Consider the following 22703-nt stretch of genomic DNA (forward strand, 5'->3'; position numbering starts at 1 on the left):
GGTGAGAGATAGTAACTTGTCCACTGGACAAACACTTTAAAATTGAACTATCAACATTGGCTTTTCAGAATGACAACAAAGTGGGTAATATTACATCTTCCATCTTTACCCTGGATCCATGAAAAAGTCTCTTCATACAGACCACAGTGTAAGAATGTTGGGAAAGGTGCAGAGTCTGAAGATAAATAGCATTTTAGCTCATCCCCAACCTAGGGCAAGGTTAAAGAGAAACTTTTCTCACAGACTCCACATACGAAAGAACTCCTTTTGAGATTACACCACTGGACAAGAAGTGCTTTAGAGGTTCCTTAAAACAGGTTACTTTTATATCATTCCTGCTGGGTAGTCCAAATGTGCTGGGCCAGAAAATAATATAGAACTTATTCCTGCAAGGGGTGGGACCCTCCTATGAGCACTGTCAGATCCACAGATTTGAATGGAAGATGAGGAACCTTTCAGGATTGAGCCCATAATCTGGAATAGGTAGATGAGTTGGAAAACTGCCAAAGGCTAGGAAGAATTCAGAAAGCAAAGGGGTCCTATAGTGTATTTTAATTAATTAAATATTACCACTTCTTTCTTTAGTCTGTGGATATATTTTACTTAAAACATTGCACGCAATATACTTCACCTATAGAAGTCAAAGGAGAAGCACTTTACACAACTATTGTAAAAGATCTATTTTGATAGTCCCTAGCCATTTTAATGGATATATTTCAAAAGGGTCAATAAACAGCAGTCTTCTTTTGAAAGGTGGTTTTGATAAAGTGCTAATCTATGGCAACCACTACATTTAAAAAAAAATGACAAAGTAGAGACAGTTCAAAGAGAGCAACAAAAATGTTCATTTGGAAAAATAAGATCCATGAGGAAAGGTTAAGAGATGTCATCTGAAGAAAATAAGACTAAAACAACTGCTGGGTTTATAAAGAGGATAGGGATTAAATAGTTTCATTAGTTAATGGTGACAGAATAAGAAGTGATTAATTTTAGGGTGTTAGGGGAGAAGATAAATAGTATGGTGAGGTTCCAGCTCAAGGAATGTTGTGAAATTCTCATTTGTGGGTGATGGTCAGAGCCAAATTATACATTTATCTATTCTGCATGCTTTAGAAACAATAAAATCAATACCCCCATGGTAAAGGGAGACTAATGAATTATGGCTAGCAGGGTCAGCATTGTTCTAAATCTGGGTGTCAAACCCCTAGCCCAACCTAGCCTACTTGAGGTATTTACATGGCCCATGTGACACAAACAGCTTATACAGAATCTAAATGAGTTTTTAAAGTAGGTTTCTACCTTCATGTTTATGAAGAAAACATGTGACCCAAGTGTAACCAAATAAACTTTTCTTTGAGTTCACAGCCTGAAACAATGAATCAGAGGTGTGAACTCAGAGGAAGGAATTATTAAACACTGGCAATGCAATAGGTGCTATATAAGAGGAGACCATCCCTCCCACAGTTACAAACCATTTGTTTATTAAACCAGCTATTTTGGAGTCAGTAATTGTGTTCCCCCCTGTGCTCTAGAATCAGACTGTTTGGGATCCGAATGGCTGTCTCTGTCCTTTCTTATAAGGAACAGGAGTATCTGTCAACTAGGCATGTGTAATCATTTTTATGGTGAGATTCAGATTAAGACATATTTGTTTAACAGGATTCTGCAGGGCAGAAACACAAACTGTGTTAAACTGAATCATAGCTGACAGCTGCTTTCAAAAATCATTGTGACTAACATGGTTTGGGTTTGTTTTTGTTTTTTAAAAAACCAAGGTGGCCTAAAAGACACAGGAAAGCTGTGATGTGATTTCTATATTAAATTCTTCTTTCCTTGGCACCAGAAGAATCTCTGAAAAGATTACCTGCATTTATCTCCTCTTGTTTGCTTCACACATCCTTTAAGTAATTGTTTGATTATATCAAGTCTTCCTTTGCTTCTAGCACTTGTTCCCCCACAGACTGCAATCAGTGAGAATCCCTCTCCCAAGTCTTTCAGAAATAAAAATTTTATTAAGATGTTTAAAAAAAAGTGAATGGTACAGAGTTTAAGCATAGAAGTTTCTGGTTATCAGGGAATAACATACAGATTATTGAGGGTGCAAAGTTTGGTTTAAGATCCGGTGGCATAAGGAATACATAATCTGCAATATCCCCGATTGGAGGTAAAAGGTTGATGGGTCAAAGTACAGACACTGAGATATGAGGGTATGAAGTTCATAAAGTGGCTAAGTTTGGGTGTGGAGTATAATGAGTGGATATGATGATGAGGATGGCCCTAATTTGATGATGACCCTCATTTGGTGAGATTTAATGTCCAGGGAGTTTATGGTTCCAGTTGATATGATCCAACGGAGAAAGTGTCTTGGTCCCTTTCTCGTAGTCGAAGAACGATGTCACTCTGGCTCACGCCTCATGGTACTGTCGGTGGCTGGTGATGTGCTTGATGTAGATGTCCCTGGACCATCGGATGGTGTCTGAGACAATGAGGCGCCGCATGAGCCGTGCGTAGCGTTGACCGATCCCGCAGGTCCGCAGCACACGCTCGTTGCAGGGGTCCCAGGCGCCCAGGGCTCCGATGATCAGGGAGTCCATCTGCACCTCGTAACCCTTCGCTCTCAGGGTGTCGGCCAGGGGGGCATACTTTTCCAGTTTATGAGCTCGGGCTTCGTGAAATGATGGGGTCCTGTTCTCAAAGGAGACCATGATGTCGATGAGGATGATCTTTTTCTTGGTCTCGTCGGTGACGACGATGTCAGGTCGTAGCTGGCTGTCGGTACCGGGGATGGCGCAGTTCACGGAGATCTCCCCCAGGCTTGGTGTGATGGCTTTCACGAGGCGGTTCTAGATGGCATTGTGGTGCAGCTGCCAGGCTCTGGAGTGGGGTTTGCAGCTGCACAGGACATGGGGCAGGGTCTCGTTGGAGTAGCCACACTTCCTGCAACTTCCTAATACCTGTGTTAGGATGTCCTTGCACCTAAAGGCTTATACCAGGATGGCCAACTTGTGGCTCTGGAGCCACATGCAGCTCTTCAGAAGTTTAATATGCGGCTCCTTGTATGGACACCAACTCCAGGGCTGAAGCTACAGGTCCCAACTTTCCAATGTGCCAGGGGTGCTCACTGCTCAACCCCTGGCTCTGCCCCAGGCCCTGCCCCCACTCCACCCTTTCCTGCCCCCTCCCCTGAGCCTGCAGTGCCCTCCCCACCCTGCACCCCAAGCCTCCTGCATGCCATGAAACAGCTGATCTGGAGGGAGGGGGAGGTGCTGATTGGTGGGTCTGCCAGTGGGCGGGAGGTGCTGGGAGCGGGGGGGCTGCTGACATATTACTGTGGCTCTTTGGCAATGTACATTGGTAAATTATAGCTCCTTCTCAGGCTCAGGTTGGCCAGCCCTGGCTTATACCATTCCATTTTCTTTAGATCTATTTTTTAATGTCTCACTTGAGACCCATAATTGAGAACAGGAGTCAAAACATGCAGCATAATGGTGCATTTCTTATAGTAACTTGAAAGATCTTTAGACACATACACAAATGTTTATTTTTTTGAAGGTACAGCTTTCATATGCCAATGTGCATGATTTACTGTTTAATAAAGATGTTTAATTAGTAGGCGATAGCCACATTGTAAAGGAAATGCTAGCAGAATGTTTTCGGTAATATACCTTTAACAAGAAAAGGGAGGGAATGTTTTAGAACTAGATTGTTCCAGAGCAACTGAAGGCCTGCCCTCATAGAGACGGAAGAGTGGAATCTGAATGTTTTGTAGTAATTGGAATGATGGTGGGCTCCTCATGCTGGTGTTCTGCAAACTTCAGGGAGAGTTTCTTTTCTCTGACAAAGGGAAAAGTGGTAAAAAGCAAAAAAGAGAAATTTCCAGAGAGTGTCTCACAAAGCAAGAGGATAAGTTTGTAGGCTAGCAAGTGTTAAGGAAGACTTTCTGGTAGAGACAGCAGCACTTCAGAGTGTGGGTGGAGATTAGCTGGACTAGAAATTTAAGACATTTTAACATCTTTTCCTGTCCTCTTTTATACAAGTAGTACAGATCCTGGCTACATGGTCCAAACACCTAGACTCCTTCCTAAACAAAGACAAGCCAGTTTTATTGGCTTCAACTTTCTTTTGGCAGAGTCCTACATGCAGTAAGTAATCTCAGAGGGGATAGCAGCTATATACATAAGTATGGATTCCCAGCATTTCACATGCAAATAAACTCATTCGCACAAAAATTCAATGTTTGCACACATGTTCATTCATGAATAGCAATATTCACACAAATAGATTCCTCCCCTCACATCTGAAAGGAAGTCAAATTTTAGTGGAAAAGCAAATAAGAGAGTAAGTATGTAGTCAGATCAAATCACCAATCAAATGCAGAAAACATGTTCACACAAAAAATTGTCTCCCACTACTAAGTGTGAATAATTTATTCCAACTCTGTTCAAGTACAGTCAGTAATGCAACTATAAGTAAATACAAACTTCTCATTCTTGTCTTTATGGCCTGACATTTACCTGTTGCAAGTGACAGTTAGCTGAACACAAAAGTTCAGACACCCCATAAAACCTATTCCTAACTATGCATGCTTTGTTTCAGTCCATTTTTGTTAACAGACTGGCAGTATTAAAAGACAGCAATGAAAAGGATATCATACAGTTCTATATCTACTGACCTACTGCAGCTTTTTTTTTTACACTATATTCCAAGTACATACAGTTGTTTGATTAAAATACACGTCATAAGAACAGTTACTTTGAACTTGAGTGTTAAGGACTCCCACTGCAATGCTCTTTCCATGGAATCCTGATGTTAAGGCAACACAAAATGTGTATACATATAGTATTTCCCCTAGGTCTCACTGAAAAAGAACCTTTATTTTAGAATGTCTTTATAATCTAATTTTTATTATACAATTAAAATAAGAGTTACAGTAAAGGTCAAATATTTGTTCCACTGTGGCTCATTTATGGGGTCACAAGTTGGCCCTTAGTGACAGAGACTGATTTTTTGTCAAAGAGAGAGATGAGAAAATCCATGTGTAATGGCTACAGGCTAGCTGCTCTGATCCCTCTCTGGTCTCTGAGTGCAGCTGCTTAACTTTGTGCCTTTACCTTTCAGGGGGTAGAATCACATGGTGTCCCTAGCCTGTTTGCCAAAAGCGGGAATGAGCGACAGGGGATGGATCACTTGATGATTACCTGTTCTGTTCATTACCTCTGGGGCACCTGGCACTGGCCATTGTTGGAAGACAGGATACTGGGCTAGATGGACCTTTGGTCTGACCTAGTAGGGCCATTCTTATGATTCCCACACCAGGCCCTGGGCTACAATACACTGCATACCCAAACAGGTCCAAACGGATTCAGAAACTCGCAGTTCTTCCTTTCAGGGGCCTATAATAAGAGATTTAGTGACCCAAAACAGCCTTAACACAGAAGTCTTGTTAATTAAATCTTAGGAACAAAGCACAGCATAAGAGGGAAAGGATTTTATAACAAAAAGTCTACATGCATGTGTATCTTACCTAGAGTCTAACCATCCTCCTGGTGGGTCTAACCTCTCACACACTCTCTTTCAATTCACCTGTATCGTTTGATACCCAAGAGTTACTCATACGGAAACCAGGAACGGGCTGAGTCTCAGCATCACTGTGAATGGCCCTTGCATTGTCCTTCAAGTATTTCCTGAGAAGTGTATATCAGGATTGACCCTCCCTTCCTGGGTGTATTTCCTAACAATCCTGCTACTGAAATAATATTATACGCAGAGAGACAAGGTGGGTGAGGTAATATCTTTTATTGGACTAACTCCTGTTGGTGAGAGAGATGAGCTTACCAGAGTTCTTTTTAAAGTCCTTAAGTATAGGCACACAGTAAACATTACAGTAACCAGGTCATGACATAATATTCATAAATTATTATAGACAATTCCAAATCCATCTCAGCATGACAAAACAAATTAGTTTAAAAAGACAAGTTCTGGTAAACATTGTTTCTCATGAGATATTAAACATTTTACATCAACATTTGTTTAAAACTTTTAATAAAATATTTAAATGATTAATACCAACAACCATCCCCTGCCTGCATGCTACACTGTGTATATACACAGAAATTTGTAAACACTCATGGAAGTGTTGTGTTCAAGAACGGGCTGGTTAAGATGGAAGAGACAATGGGTGAAATCCTGGACCTACAGACATCAACAGTTTTATCACTGATTTCAAACGGGCCAGGATTTCAATGCATGACTTTTGTGCAAAAACTTGTGAGAGAGTCAACGTTTTGTCACAGAAGTCATGACCATGACAAACTTGTAAGTTTTGGAAAAAACTTATCAAAATAGTTGAGGTTTTTTCCCCTCCTTTTCTTGGGTTTTAGCAGGGGAAAAAAAAGTATGCCCCAAAATAGTATGTGATCAATGTAACAAGACTATCACAGTGCTTATACACATGCAACCTTACTTCTGGCATTTCCTAATATTTTGTAATCTTAATGTGCTTTTACTGTAGTTTTATATAATCTATTTATAGTTCACCTATATTGCCATGTTATCTGGAGGCTAATATTAATACCTCTGATTTAATAATCCTTAAAAGCCTACTTTTTAAAATACTAGATCCTTGTTACTATGATGGCCAAATTGCAAGCAAGTGCCTTGCCCAACCTACTCTAAAACTAAGCCCAGAAGCTATGAATTGCTGAAAAAACCAAATTATTCCCTCTCTGGCTGCTGGTTCTCCCTTCTCCCCTGGATATCTGTGTACGAGGTGTCTCATTTAATATTTATAAATCAAATTTCAGGCCCCATTGTGCATGCAGATCCAGAGTACAGTAGCACCTCAGTTACAAACACTCGGGAATGGAGACTGTTCATAACTAACTCTGAATAAAACATTAGGGTTGTTCTTTCAAAAGTTTGCAATTGAACATTGACTTAACACAGCTTTGAAACTGTACTATACAGAAGGAAAATGTTGCTTTTAATCATCTTAATTTAAATGAAACAGGCACAGAAAGTTTCCTTACTTTGTCAAAAAAAATTAATTTTTCTCATTTGTTAGTAGCTTACATTTAACACAGTACTGTAGTGTGTAGCCCCCTTTTTTTTTTGGTCTCCGCTGCTGCCTGATCCTGTACTTTCAGTTCCAAATTAGGTGTGTGGTTGACTGATCAGTTCGAAACTCTGGTGTTCACAACTCTGAGGTTCTATTGTACATAATTTAAACAGCACACCCTACACTTTTAAATAAATCCTACATCTTGTAGGAGGTAAAAAAAATCAGATATAGCACTAAAACAAGACAGAGACAGTATTTCTGTAACTCTCAAAGGAAGCCATTGAATCAAAAGGAACATTTGCAAAACATGAGATTTCTGTACTATCAAGACTGATTGCCTTGATGTAGGATTACTGAACAGCATCAAGAACATATACCATAAGTCATGAAGATTCCTCCAGACCATCTGTGTACAGTCAAGCTCTGTGGAAGCAACAGATATCATTTCACTTGAACTGTATGCCTACATTTTTACATACTATTTTGGGATGCAGTTTGTAGTAAACATATCTATTTGTTGTATTGCCTGGTGCTTTCAACTAATGTCCAAGCAAAAAGAGAGCGGAAATTACTGAATTACCACTAACACTTTGTTCCCCAACAATGCCACCGGTATGTAACCGGAAAATCTCTTGCAGATTTGATCTGCGGCACATTTAACGTACCCCAGAAGGGGGGAAAGCTACTGAGAAATGGCAGAGCCCAGACTCGAGGTACCCCTCCATCGACCCTCAGCATGAGACGGGGTTAGAGCCCCACCAGGAATAATGGGCCTTCTCAACAGCACCTGCAAGGTTTTCATTCAGGCCAAACAGGAAGCGCGAAACCCTTTATGAGTCGACGCGCGTGGGGCGCTGCAAAGGGCCTTCTCCTAGCCCCAGGCTCCCCAGCACAGAAAACTCCGCTTCACCAGCCGGGCGGCTCCACAGGCTGCATCCCAGGGACGCCTCCTTCCTCAGCCACCATCTCCCGCTGGCCGGCCCCTCCCTCCGGGCCGCCGCATCGCCGCCCGTCAGCTCTCTGGACAAGGCCGCCCCCTTCCGCCCCCTACACGAGCCCTACTATCCCCCCGCCCGGAGCGCCGGGCCGGTCCCCGAGCCGAAGGGCTCCTTTGAAAGCCATGGTAACCCGCGCCTTCCCGGGTCACCGGGCCTCCTCCGCGGGCGTTCCCATTGGCCGCCGCACACGCGGATGGCGTGCCGCCATTGGGTGGCGATGCAGTCGCTCAGAGCGCGGGGCGGGCCGCCGCAGCGCCGTGAGGTTAGGCTGCGTGCCGCCGCTAGCGCGGCTGTCTGTCTGTCTGTGTGTGAGGGCGGGGTGCGGCCGGCTGGCCGTTAGGTGGCCGCGAGCGGGGTGTGCTCGCGCGAGTTAATTCCCCGCCCCTCCTCCCCCCCCCACCGTCGGAGCCCGTCACGTGACGCGGGTTTAATGTTTACATTCTAAGCGGGCGCCCCTCTCCCCTCTTCCCCGCGCGCCGCCGGGTGGTGACCGTTTCGCTTTCATTTCCGGGCAGGCGCGAGCGCGGAACGGAGCCGACGAGCCCCCGCCCCCACCCGTCCGGTTACGGCGCGAACCGAGGCTCCCCTCCCCCCCGCGAGAGAGCGAGAGAGGCGGTGCCGGGCCTGGGCATCCCGCACCGAGCCGCCGCGGCGCAACATGGAGGAGCTGGTGGTGGAGGTGCGGGGCTCCAATGGGGCCTTCTACAAGGTACCACGCGCCCGGGCCTCCGGGCGGGTGGGGGGAGGGGGCTCGGGCAGGAGGCGGCGGCTCCTCCCGCCTGTGAGGGAAGGAGAGAGGCCTGGGCTAGACGGCGGCCTGGGAGAGCCGCTTCCTCCCGCCCCGTACCTGAGGGGCGGGGGACGAATGAGGGAGGCCGCCTTGGACAGAGGGAGCTCGGGGGCCCGGAGGCTTCGGGCCTATGAGACCTTCGCCCTGCGGGGGGCAGGGAGGCCTGAGCTCGCCGCTCCCGGTGTGCAGAGGGCCCGGCGGGGGCTTCTCCCCTCCTAGCGCTGAGTGGTGCCTCAGCCTGGGGGGGGCCTTGCCTTGCACCCCGGCGAGCCCCTGCCGGGCGGGGCCCCCGGAAGCTCGTTAACCAGGCAGTGGGGATGCAACGCCACCCCCAGGGGTGCGGGCAACGCTGCGGTCGGGGGTGCCCGCACCGACGTGGGTTGGAGCATCACTTGGCCTGCAGGCCTGCCCCGCGTTCCTGGAGACCTCACTGACCGATACGTCTCCCACTGGAAATGTGGTGTAGCCTATTGGATGGATACGGGGTGGGGAGAGCCTTCCCTGAGCGCGGAGAACACACCCTGCCAGTTATTCCTGGTTACTGTTCATAGCCGCTGGTATTGCCCCTGTTGTTACATGAAATGAAGAGCGTTGGTCAGTATATACAATAGGTCATCATTTGGGTTGTAATGGTCTGTGATCCAGAAGGTATAAAAAAAAATCAACAAAAAAACCATTAGTAAAAGCACTGGGTTAGGGCCTACTCCCATTGGCTTCAGCTATAGTGGATTCGGGCCCTTTGTCAAAATACAGTTAACCATAATGGGTCTGATCTGTTCCTGCAAGGGGCTGAGCGCTCCATTCATGTGGGTGTTGAACGTTCTTAGTGCCTTCAAGAATTGGGCCTAGTATTCAGCAGTGCCCTGTGTTTGTTAATAAACTGGAGATGGATAGAACTGAATAGTTCATCACATATTATAGCATGAAAGAGGTAGGAAGGAGGGTCAGGGCCCTAGATAATGTTGAGTTCTAGTGGTCTAAAATGACACCAATGTATACAGGGTTTTAAAAGTTCATTATATTTAAAATCTTTGTTTTTTTTCATTAAAATATCTGGAGGGGGATGTTTTAATATTTGGTGCCATCTCATGTGTTTTTATAGTAAGACGAGAATATGAGCGCTAAATAGCGCATCTGTTGGGTTTGCAGTGTTCCAGTTCAAATCCCAGATCTGTATATAGGTACCAGGAAATAAAATATTGAGCACTCACAAAAGTCACTTTTTTCTTTTCTTTTCTTTATGGGGTTGATGATGATTGTTCAAAAGATAACTGAAAATATGAAGTATGGATTTTAGGAATGAAAGATGTAGGGTTTTTAAATGACTGTAGTTTTGTATCTAGTTGTGCACCAGTAATCAAATACATTATATACAGTATGCAGGCTTTGTAGAGTGAGGTCATTTAAAACATATATTCTCTCTGGTTAATAACTTATTAAAAGTATATACTACTGTGACAAGATTACTGAGAAGATATAAAACCAATTTCATGTACTTTATTTGAATGAGATCAGTGCAGAAAGTTCTCAGTTTGAGAAATATTGTACATTTCATGATCCCTTCAATTTTTTATTTTTTTTACACTAGACAAATAAAATAAAATGTACTGGGTTACTTGATCATCTGAGATATATATATTTTATTACCCATATTTCTGGTCCCAGAACAAGTTAGGTGTATGATAAATGGAAGGTTTCGTTGGTTCATGAGTTACTCTGTTCCATAAACTCAGAGTTTGTTTACTAAATGTGAACATTTAGTACATCCAGATTATTTTACAAACATTTCTCTGAACAGAAAATTATATTTTTCTTATATTTTAGAGTTCATATAAACTCATTTTAGAAAATAGGAAGGGTAAATAAGAAAGGTTTAAAATGGCAAGCAAAATGATAAACTCTGACCCAAAGGTTACTTAGACGAAACAATACATACATTATAAATGTAGAAACCAGTTCTTAAATAAAAAGTTATTCTCAAATGTTTAAGGATTAGTATTTAACAGAAAAGTCATAGTTTATCCAATCTAGTTATATCATCTTTATATTACCATTGTATCTGAGCCTCTTGCACTTGTTAATTAATTTTCATGCTGCCCTGTCAGATGTCAGTATTATCCCTATATTACAGATGGGGAAACTGAGGCACTGAATGAAATGGCTTGCCTAACATCATACTAAGTTTGTGATGGGGTCCAGGAACAGAACAGCTTAAACACAAGACCATCCCAATGGGAAAATAAGAAATTTCTTCAAGCAGCATCTTGATGGATCCCTCTAGAGTTATAATATTGTAAAACTGTTCATCATCTCATTTCATTTTATGGTGTGTTAATATGTAGTGATCATCCTACAATTAGTACTGTAAAACCACCTTAATTCACTCTGATTGGAAGACGTTGAGCAAAAATACTGTAAATGCATTAAATCAGGATACATGCTAATATGTATAGAGTACAAGACAAAGGATAAAGATACTTACTGGCATGAGTTAGGGAATGACCATGTTATTTATGAGTGGCAAAGCTTACAAAGAATTATTTAGGTCATCCAAAATGAAGTCAGTAGTATCATATCAGTAATACTACTTTTATGCCATATATATTAAAATAAAATGTTTTAGTAATATTCTGGAGAGCTTTTAAAAATGTTGGATATTTTTTATCCCTTTACCAGAAGCCAAGGTGGTTTTTAATACTGTAAGGCCAGTTGTATTAGTGGAGGGGAAAAGGGTAACTTAAAATTGGGGAAGCTTTTGTTTGTACTGTGTCTATTACAGTGGGGCCTTAGTCTGTTTGGCATCTAATATGTACTTCAGTTTAAAGATCTAAAATAGGTTTTTATAAATCTTACTCTCACAAACTTAAGGGCAGATACCTAATAGCCTGTCATAGCTAGAAATGAGTACCAAATCACATTTAAAAGGTAGGATTTCTAGCTTTCAAATGGGTAAAGCTCTCTGGCTTGGTTTTTCAGAAATGATGAGCACTCTGAGCTCTTATTCACATTGCAATAGGAGCTGAGAGTGCCCAGCACATCTGAAATGTAGGATACTTATTTCTAGAGATCCTTGTTGACATGAGATGTTGAACGTAGAACAGTTGCTGGTCCCAAATCTAATATTGTCACTCAGTTGTGAGTGGATGTTCCATGTTTGAGGGTAGAAAGTGTTTTTTACACTACATTGTGTGTATATTTCTTTTTCAGTGGCTGTTTTAAGGCTGTTCAGAGGTTTGTAGCTGGAGAAGAGCCTGACCCAAAACCTCAGATTTTGAAAATCTATGAACTTTAGGCATATTTGAAATCAGCCTGACTTTTGTGGCTTCAACCTGAATCTCTTTGGAAGGTTAAAAATGTTAAGTGCTGGCTGATATGGCATTAAGGGGCATAGTGCAGGTAAAATAGTTAAAGATGCAAGATAAATGCATTTCATCACAGGGACATCACTAATATGTGTGCTGTACAGTGTTGTTTTATTTTCAGAGAGGAATACTTAAGTACACTTAGTTTTTGAATGGTATGTGTTTCTGTGTGGGGTGTCATGATACAAAATTTACATCTAATGGAAAATTTATACTAGGAAACAAATTAATAGCGGGTTTAACCCACTTGTTCTGCAGCCTCATATACATAATAATTGGTGATGTTTTAATGTCCTTCCCTCTAAACATTTATTCCCTGTCAACGTACTTTAAGAAGTAAAAATTGCAGTTGAGGACAGTGACAGTTTTAGAAAATTGTGTTCGTTTCAGTTACATAGGGAAAATATAAAGGATGCTGATAATATAACTATAGTTAATTTTTCTACAGTATATTAGAGAACTGATTTTAGTATAATATCTTAGAACTTTATATTTTCAAAGAATCATACAAATATTAATGCCCTCTAACACCTCCTCAAAGTAGGTAGATAATTTTTATTATCCTAATTTTGTAGATAGGGTAAGTGACTTGTTGAAGGCTGCTCTCTGAGCTATTGACAGAAATATGATTTAGAACTAAGGAGTTCTTGGCTTCCAGATCTATGTTCAATCTTGAAATCCATGATGCCTATCCATAAGTTTGTTTCTGTAATGAATACAAACGCAGTAGAAGGCACAATACAATATACAAAGTAAGACATTCAGTAGTGTACATGTTTCAGTTTTATTTAATTTTACTGAAAATTACCAGTGTTAAGTCTTTTACTGTGTTTATAATCTTTAAATGCATTATGAAACTATTATCACTTAATCCCATCTCCCATAATATTAGTCTCACATGTAAAATTGATGCCAACCTAATATGTTGATTAAAACGGGCTAACTTTTTCTCCTAAAGTAGGTGTGTCTTTGGGACTTCTTTTGCAAGGACCAAAGAGGTCACTTAAAAAAACACTTAGGATATACTGTGAGCATATTCAATTATTTTAATTAGATAAGAAAATGTTATATGCAGCTGTTCAATTGGATCAATCCTATGCCAGTGGGGTTGGAATATACTGACTGCTTTTCCTGAAAGAGACTCCACTTCTTCCATTATTTCTTGCTGTTGATATACTGTTGGCATCCTGTCAGTCTGTAATGTGGATTCATTTTTGACCTCTCCATCCACTTCCTGTCTGTGGCCAAATCTTGCCATTTCTTCTTCCATAACATTATTAAAATCTGCCCCTTTTTTATTTCCCAATGGTTCAGTTGCTTGTCCATTGTCTCAATGACAACAGTTTTTATTTTGGATTTCTGGATATTTAACTTGTCTCCATCCAAACTGGTAACGTTAAAATCATCTTTGTCATTTGTTGTTTTAATCCCATCACATCCTGCAGAATTCCCCCCTGGCTCCCCATTGTAGTTCCTTGTCCCTTCTTTCAAGGTTACATAATTCATCCCCAACAGATATCGCCAACCTTGTCTTCGTTTATGTCAATTCCCATCCCCTCCATCCTTCTAATGGTGCCAGCCTGGACATTCTCTTTGTTTCCTTCCCCTGCTGCTCCTTTGTGACTTTTTGCCATTCTGCTACTCTATGTGCAATGCCTTTCCCAGGCTTGTTAGCCAAATTAGCTCACTTTTCTCTTTCTGATTCCTTTGAAGAAAAAACGTACTTCAGCCATCCATGAGCAGCGAGTTAAATGATAAATTTAATCCCCCCCCCCCCCCCCCAACACTTAATAGTATGGTCAATATATGCATATTGACCATTTTTCTTACTATAACCTTTGTCTCTGCTCTGCTCTTTCTCTTGGGTCCCCTCTCCCCCCTTCTGATCTCCAGTTATTACATCTGATTTTATGTGTTAAACTCCTTGGGACAGGTACCATATCTTTAATTGTTCATGTGATGTGCCTAGCGTACTCTTGGGCACTGAAATAATAAATATATTGGTGTTTACAGTAGCATAACATTTACATTTGTAAAATGACTAATAATGAAATTTAGGCCATACTGTTTGGATCACTGAAAGTAAAGCTTTATTTTGCAGAGTTTGTGAATGCTGACATACTTGAGACCTCCAGTAACATCACAATAAGTTGCAGGGACAGGTTTTATTTATTTATTTTGTGTATGTTACTAATGTGAAGCACAGGGATTTAATGTTATTCAGTTGCCATGATGAAAGTGCACCACATTAAGTTTTTCATGTAGGGGAGAGTGAACGACTTTAGTTAGTTATTATGCACTTTCTGTTTTGTGCTCTATGGCTCTATTAGCAGTAAGGGCAATCCTTTCTGCTTGTGAGTTTCTGGGAAAAAAATTGATACGGCCACTAATAATGAACTAAATGTTTTTCTCATGCTCTGTTCCTCCCTCCCCTAACTTCTTTCTAAACATCATTCTTGGTGTTATATCTACTTTTATCTTCTCCCTGTTTTCCCTCATCTTAGTCTCCCTCTACCTTTAGTATATTTCATACTCTACTATCTGTCATGCATATTTGCTAAAGCTAGTCTTCCATCCCTCCTTACCCATTCACGTATGAGCCTGAAATATACATATCTCTGCATCTTTATATTCCAGTTTTCCCAATCCATCCCTGCAACTTATTGATCTGTGAACAGTGTGGAAACTCTCTCTACACTGTTCTTGCAAAGCCTACCTACTCTGTTTTCAATGGGACTGGATTTTATTAGTTCCTTGCACTAGAATGCATCAGTTTCTATCCTCCATGGCCCGACTGCCACTGAAATTTGGAACTGGACTTAAACTATACATTTTTTAAAATATATTAGTACATCAGTACATGTACCCTGTATATCATACCGCTGTGTTTAAGCTGACATGCATTTTAAGAAACCCTGCCATTCTGTGCTTGGGCAGAGGTTTTGTGGTCCCAGCTAAAATATTTTGTCAAGCATTTTTCTCTTTACAAGTTCTGTAATACTGGGGAAAAAAAAAATCAAACTATCATAACTTAGCCGGAGCTGCTTGTTTATGCTGTGGCAAAACTTCATTTTTAATTGAATTTGTTCCCATGACTAATTCTTTTAAACTAAGTACGACAGGAATTGATTCATACCAATTCATATAATTCTCAACAGTGCTTGCTGTTGTGCAGGTACACTCAACATTTAACTTTATATCAGCTTTGGGACTAGGTGCATTTTCCTCTGGGTCATCTGATAGAGGAACAGGGGAAGACAGTGATAGACATTAGAGAGATGTGGCATCCACACATAGTCTTCATGCTTCATTGGACATCACAGCAAGAGCAGTTGCATCTGGGTATTGCTCTTCATCAGTGTTCCTGTCCTGTCTGTAAGCATTCATGTCTCTTGGTGGAGGCTTAAGCCATGTTGAAGATTTCCTTTCTGTGGAAAATTTGTATGGTAAGAAAACAGATGAGACTCATAGAAAATAATTGACGCTAAATCCTCTGCACAATCTCTGTGTCATCTTCAGCCAAACTAGAAAGGTTCAACAACCTCCTCTTTCTGCTACCACAGACAGTAATTATGGCAGGGGGTTACCATTCAATCCACCTGAACTTCAGACTAATGGCTATGAGAATAAAGGGAAAAACATCCCTCCAATGGTTATTGTCCTAATCAGTTGCTCATGTGACCTTCACTTTTTCCAAGCAAAACATTTGGTGGATTGTTTTAAGAACACCAAGCTTGTCTTCAATTTGACTACCCTTCCCTTTCTAGGGCCATTTGGGCCATTTCCTTATGGGATGTGGGGGAATTAACACATTGTTCTGTCAATTATTGAATTTGGATAGAAGCGCCAATTACTCTTTCTGCTACCCACCCAACCCTATCCCAGTTCACTCCATGCCACTTCCTGTATTTTTCACGGACCATGTTCAGTGCTTAGAACAGCTTCAGGAATCCTTAAAGATGGTGAAGGCCTCAGCACTGTAAAGGGAAAGATTTCTACTCAGTGTTTCTTCATACTAAAAAAGACATATAGCATTCATCCTATTATGGTTCAAAGAAAACCAAAAAGATTAATTAAGAAGTTCAAGTTCTTCCTGCTGACACTAACATCTGTCATTCTTACTTTTTCCCTCAAGACTAGTTTGGGGCTCTTGATTTAAGATGTATATTTTCACAATGTAAACAGATAATTTTGATGAGATCTTTGCTTTTGCATAGGTGACTGTTACTAATAGTACATAGACCTGCTCTTTTGCCTTTCTGCAGAATGATAGGTTTATACAAAATGTGTGATAGTAATTGCAGTATACTTCAGATGTCAAGTCATCCATGTCTGTTAATATCTAGATCAATAGCTGGTTCAGACCTGCACATGTCAAACATTTGAAAATGTGTTCACTGTTTCAGAATGGGGCACATCTGTCCTAATATTTGTCAAGTGCATATCCTTAATTGCTGCAGTCCTGGACTTATCATAAGCCAAGACAGAGGAAAGATGGATATGAGATGTATGCAAAATTTGCAATACTTGCATAGGTGTATGTGAACTTAAAGTTCTGTTGTCTTAAATAAATACTATTTCTATACCTATCTCAGCATGTGTGAGACCCTGAGCTCTGATGTTAGATTTGTTTTCTGTCATGCCGGAGAAAAATATTAACTGTATTTTTGGTATGTGTGGAAAGGGAGGCTTTGTAAGTGATATGGCCCAATTTTATAACCAATTTGTGTCCTTTCTGAAGGTATTTCGATATAAATAACTTTAATGCTTCCTTTAATGTTACTTGAGTGCTTTAAAGGGTGGGCATGCTGTGAAAGGGGCTCTTTTTCACTTTGCTTTGATCTCAGCTCAAAAGAGATTATTAGTTCATTGCAAGTTATTGAGCCAGTATTGAACTTCCTGCAAGAACCATGGTTGTACTCGTGTACACCTATGGCGCTTCATTTTAGCAGTAGTCGCTCTTGATCATCTTGTTTGATACTTAGATGCTTCTGTTCCTAAGAAAATACTTGGCAGTATTTTCTAAAAGACACATATTGGAAGAAAAGTGAAGTTACTATGGAATCTGAATTATAAAAGTGTCCCCTCATTTCACTAAAAGTCTCAAAATTGGGGGAAGGTTAAATATTCCAAATATTTGGTGTAAATAATCTTTAACACCGTTAATGGTCTAGTTTATTTTCATTTTACTGATGTGCTAAAAATACCATCACTGTTAGTAGAACAAACTAGCATAGTCCTTTCATTCATGTCCCTCTTCCCCATCTACGTTCTTGAATACACACATGAATGAACTTCTTATATGGACACGTGCAAGCAGAAAACCCATGCTACCTATCATCAATTATCATAGTTTTTCAACACAATTACATATATTTATTTATGTTTTAGACACTTGCAAAAGTTCTTTTGTAGGCATTTAGTTAGTGGAAGAAATTTCAAAATTTCTACCCCTCTCCCTTCCACATAACCACTATTATCTGGAGACTCTGAATAATACCACCTAAGTTTTTATATAACACTTTTCATCGGTACGTCTTTAAAGTGCTTTCCAAAAGTGATGAGTATCAATATCATAATTTTACAGATGGGGACATGGAAACACTGTGAAGCATGGAAAGTCAGAGAGACTTTCCCATGGTCACCCAGCAAGCCAGTGGTGGAGATGGGAATAGAATCCAGGTTTTCTGAGTCACAGTTAGTAGGCCCATTAAAGTCTTTTCCTTCTTATCCCAAAGGAGAAGCTTAGGGATGAAAACTATACAGAGCCACCACCTTGGGAGGAAATGGAGGGAAGGATGTAGTATGTCCCACTTGAATTAATCTAGAAAGGCAGTTGCTGAGTGCCAGGCAATAGGAATGAAGGGAATCTGGCTAAAGCTTGGGTGAATTGGGTATAACTGGGTCTTGTTGGTGTTACTGGAACTTGTTTTGGGGTGAGAAGGGAGATTGGGAGGGAGCTGAGTACTGGGATATGAGGGTGGGGAATAAAAATTTGTTGGGATTTTTGATTTACACCACAGTTCTGCAGTCAGAACTACAGGAAATGTAGAATTTTAGGCAAACCTTATTAACATAACATATTAAGTAACTATACGTAATGCATTTAACATTCATACATTCTGTTTGTATCACACACTGTTCCTTTTAAGACGTGAAAAGAACATAGTGCATGTATGATTTGAGTACTACATAAGCATATCAATGTACTGGTTGGTGTCCATAAACCACGGGAGTACAAAGATGTCAGCAACTTTGTGTTTATATTGCCATCTTCTAGGAAAATACTGCAAAATTAGAGAGAGCAGCTGATTTTTAAAACAGACTTAATTTTTTGAGTTTCAGTGATGTCAGTGGAAAAAAGCTTTAAGATCGCAATATTTTTAAAATATAGATGCTATCCATAATTCTACTATTTTTTTTCATACAGGCATTTGTAAAGGATGTACATGAAGATTCAATAACAGTTGCATTTGAAAACAAGTAAGTGTACTGTTGCTGTTTTTCACAAAGTTTAAATCTAATACTGTGTTTATTTAATGTGTCTAACTTAGTAATACATAAATAATGCTTTTTTTGGAATGGGTAAAAAATTGTAAAACATTTAAAATCTGAACGCTTGTGCTATTGCTCTTCACAATAAAAATGATAGCATTTTGTTTTAAAATTTTACCTAGGAAAGATGTAATAAAATAAGTTTGTTTTGTTCAAGGCAAAGGTAAACATTGCTGTATTACTAATGTTATGTATTATGTTTGGATGGCTCAAAAGCAGGTCCATGAATTCAACCAGTATCTCTTGTTAATGGAGATGTTAGACTCACCAAATTATTACAGAAGATATTCTGAGTTGATTTTAAAATGTAGCATCATCAACAGTGGGGTCTATGGCAGGCCCCTTGCAAGAAATCCATGTGCTACTCACCCCTTTCCATTTTTTTTAAGAATACATACACTTAGAGGCGTATAAAAGAGAAAAATCTTTGTAATATTCTGTGTTTATATCTCTGTTGGTTTTTTAATGGAGGAAAACAATGCACAACTCTATAAACCTTCTCCAGCATATTTTTGTGGTTGAGGTGACATCACTAAGCTGGGATATTCCTTGCTAGCTTCTGTTAAAAGTATGGGTGTTATAGGACCTGAGGAAAGAGTGCATTTTGAAGGGAAGCTTTTAACTTAAGTTATACTTATGTCTGAAAAAATAATTTACATACTCCTCGTTCTTCATACTATCACTGTTAACTGAAATTAGAGAGAATTCTTTTTCTGTTTGTTTTTACTTTGTTCAGTACTCTGTGTATAGGAGAAACAGTAAAATTGACTATGAAGTCATTGAACTACCCCTATTAATTTGTTTTGGTTCTTTCAAATGGCAACAGGGAAGTGAAAAACACATTATTTAAAGATACAGGAAAATGCAATTGAATCTCACGTCAACTCATTTTAGTTTAACAGAGAAGATATAAAACCTGAAACTTAACTTTTTTTTAAAAAACATAGCTAGATTTCCAAGCTGTCTTTTTCTTGAAGCTGTTGTGCTTGAATATCCATGTTAGCCTGGTTATAACATGCATACAGCACATATTCCTTAAGTTGATGAAATCTTCAATACTTTACTGCACACCTTTAAAGGATCAGTGTTATTGATATGTTCTGCTCAATAAAGTTTGGGTTATTTATTAAATTCAAAAATAGAAGAATTTGGAATTTGTTTAGTATAAAAATAGAACTTCTAGGTGTTTGACAGTATTGTGAGCAAAATGCTGATTTTTGGGGGGAATTATTTTGTGGTAAGGAAACCAAAAGATTTTTCTGCTGCCTCCAGACTTCAAGAAGGTCCCTGATACAGTTTTAATACTTCTATTAGTTTTAAGATTCTTAACTACATTTTAAAAACTTTTTCTGCAACATTTCTATAGTAGATTTTGTTAATTTAAATTTCATGAAGTTTTTGTGTGAAAATGTATGAAAAGTAAAGATGTGAACTTTACAGGTCGAAAATGCTTGTGATCCTTTTAAAAAGAAAGTGAAAGTACATGGGCCCGTCTATCACTGTATTTTTGTTTTCAGCTGGCAGCCAGAGAGACAAATTCCATTCCATGATGTGAGGTTTCCACCACCTGCAGGCTATAATAAAGATATAAATGAAAGTGATGAAGTAGAGGTATGTACCTTTTTAGAATATCAGCTAAGTAAGTGGGAATAAGTACAACACTACGCCATCTCATTGATATCAAACATTATATAAAGTAATGTTGAGTCTACTTAAGAGCTTCTTTTGACAGTTGTATACCACATCCTTGACACATGAGGGATTTGTATGCTACAGTTATTTCCCTGACCTCCATGGTAATGATAGCAGTTGGCTTACAAACAGTGCTGTAAATTGGATCCTCATGTCTTCATTGATGAAGAAAACTGTGTTAGTATATGCTTGGGTTTGAATCATGTTAGCCAGAACTGTTTCAGGTGTAGTATAGACAGGGCCTATACATATAAAGTAAAACCTCAAGATAAATAAGCAACTTGGTAATATGTATTAAAAAATACTCCAGTGCCCATTGATAACAGACCTGCCAACTTGATGAGTTTTCAGACCTTCCTATAGATCTCTGGGGGAAACCCATCTGCTTGTGATTTAGCTGTCTGTCTTCCTCACTTCCCCAGCTGATTGGCTGGGAACGCAGAGTTGATTTTTGGGCAGAGGCCCCAGAAATAATTCTGTGACTGACAGGGTGAGAATTAACTGATGTGGGGCTGGGAAGCACATATTTAATTGACCCAGGGCCAGCTCTTGGATTGCATCGTTGACATACAGCTGGGCATAGGCAGATCTGTTGCTGAAGGGGCACAGAACTATTCATTTCAGGGTTTATGGGGAAACTGGAGCCATTTGCACAATTGGGCAGTATTTTGTGCAAATTCATGTAATTGTATGCAAATTAAAACTGGTTTTTGTACAGGATGTTGGTAGTAATGTGATAGATTATGCAGCAGTTCTCAAACTCCATGGCATCTTTTTCTGACAACAAAAATTACTACATGACCCTGGATGGGTGGGTGGAGGCTGGAGCCATGGAGCCCTGCTGCCCAGAGTGTGGGGAGGGCAGAGGGAGCCCAAGCCCCACTGCCCCGAGTTGAGGGAGGGGAGGCTGGAGAACTGAGGCTTTGGCTTCAGTCCTGGGCGATGGGCCTCGGGCTTTGGCTTCAGTCCCGGGCCCCTGCAAGTCTAATGCTGGCCTTGGTGACCCCATTAAAATGGGATTGCAACCCACTTTGGGGTCCCAACCCACAGTTTGAGAACCGTTGGCTTATTGCATGGTATTATTGAGGGTGGGGGAATTTTCAAAGGCACAAACAGCAACAATTAGTAGAAGTTGGGTACCTGATTCCAATTTGTGTTTTGAAGCCAGAGTTATCAATTGGTTGATTAAATATACTATTTCTTCTTCTTTCAATCTTACAGAATTACAATTAAGAAAACATAATATACAAAAATTAAGGTCACTCTATTACCCATCTGACTTCCTTATTTTACAAGTTTAAACTTCTTACTCCTTTCTTAAATGTTGTCTAAATTTAAAAGTTTTGCTGACATGGCAGTATAGCTTATTCTGGTTCAGAGAGCAAAATAAACTATTCCAGCAAAACCACTTTGCTGATAAAACTATGTCTGAACTAGGGCTTTTGCCACATAGATATGATGTATAAAAAACGATAACATAAAATCATCACATCCCTATTTGACATTGCTATGCTTGCAAAACTTTTTAGTATAAACCTGGCTTTATTGATATTATGAGAGGTTCAGTATGTCCATGCTGACTATAATATTGTGCACTGGCATGACCCCTACAGTACCGACACATAATTAAAAGAGTTAGAGATAAAAATGAAATATTAGCTGGCCTATAAGTCTGAATTCCTTTGCTTTTTTGAGTAATTCAGGATTGTCCTGACCTTTGCAGATTCATATAGGCTATAATTTTATATTTGCTGTGGTGTTTAAACTAGGCACTTTGTTTACATTTCATGGATCCTATATAATTTACTGGTTTGAAAAGCTCTTGCATAGCAGAGACAGATTTAGTGGTAATATCAGTCATGACTTGTGATGTGCCTTATGCAAATTCTACACAAATTTCTTTATTAATATAAAGCAGTTCTCATCCTTCAGTGTTGTACATTATACTTTTTTGTTTAGGTTTATTCCAGAGCAAATGAAAAAGAACCATGTTGCTGGTGGCTGGCTAAAGTGAGAATGATAAAGGGTGAGGTAGGAATATATATACATACACACTTCAATTTTCTTGTATTTCTCTTTTCTTTTGCAACGGTCTGGACATTGGATTTGAAGTTGTTTTGTTTCTCTTTTTAAATTTATTCTTAAGTAACTATGTAGGCTATTCCATTAGTAGGAAGTTTGATTAGGAGTGTCTTTTTACCTAAAATTAAAAAAGTGCAGAGTTTATTTGCGTAATTAATGAATAC

The 22703-nt window shown here is 39.9% G+C and overlaps 1 protein-coding gene and 1 long non-coding RNA gene across 5 annotated transcripts in view; one reads left to right on the forward strand and one right to left on the reverse strand.

Moving 5' to 3' along the window:
* The first annotated feature begins 8392 nt into the window (after window positions 1-8392).
* FMR1 (FMRP translational regulator 1) overlaps window positions 8393-22703 on the forward strand; it is a 54522-nt gene continuing 40211 nt past the window's right edge. Inside the window, exons 1-4 of one of the 3 annotated variants that reach the window (XM_045030379.1) lie at window positions 8393-8767; window positions 18641-18693; window positions 20283-20376; window positions 22417-22488. In XM_045030379.1, the coding sequence (XP_044886314.1) occupies window positions 8717-8767; window positions 18641-18693; window positions 20283-20376; window positions 22417-22488 (270 nt within the window). In that variant the 5' untranslated portion in view covers window positions 8393-8716. The remainder of the gene's footprint in view (window positions 8768-18640; window positions 18694-20282; window positions 20377-22416; window positions 22489-22703) is intronic. The other 2 variants (XM_045030377.1, XM_045030378.1) reach the window with 2 other exon arrangements.
* LOC123377451 overlaps window positions 14327-22703 on the reverse strand; it is a 51475-nt gene continuing 43098 nt past the window's right edge. The window contains exon 4 of one of the 2 annotated variants that reach the window (XR_006582213.1): window positions 14327-15638. This is a non-coding gene — a long non-coding RNA (uncharacterized LOC123377451). The remainder of the gene's footprint in view (window positions 15639-22703) is intronic. The other variant, XR_006582212.1, reaches the window with a different exon arrangement.

Source organism: Mauremys mutica, chromosome 9, assembly GCF_020497125.1.
Source record: "Mauremys mutica isolate MM-2020 ecotype Southern chromosome 9, ASM2049712v1, whole genome shotgun sequence".
Taxonomy (NCBI): domain Eukaryota; kingdom Metazoa; phylum Chordata; order Testudines; family Geoemydidae; genus Mauremys; species Mauremys mutica.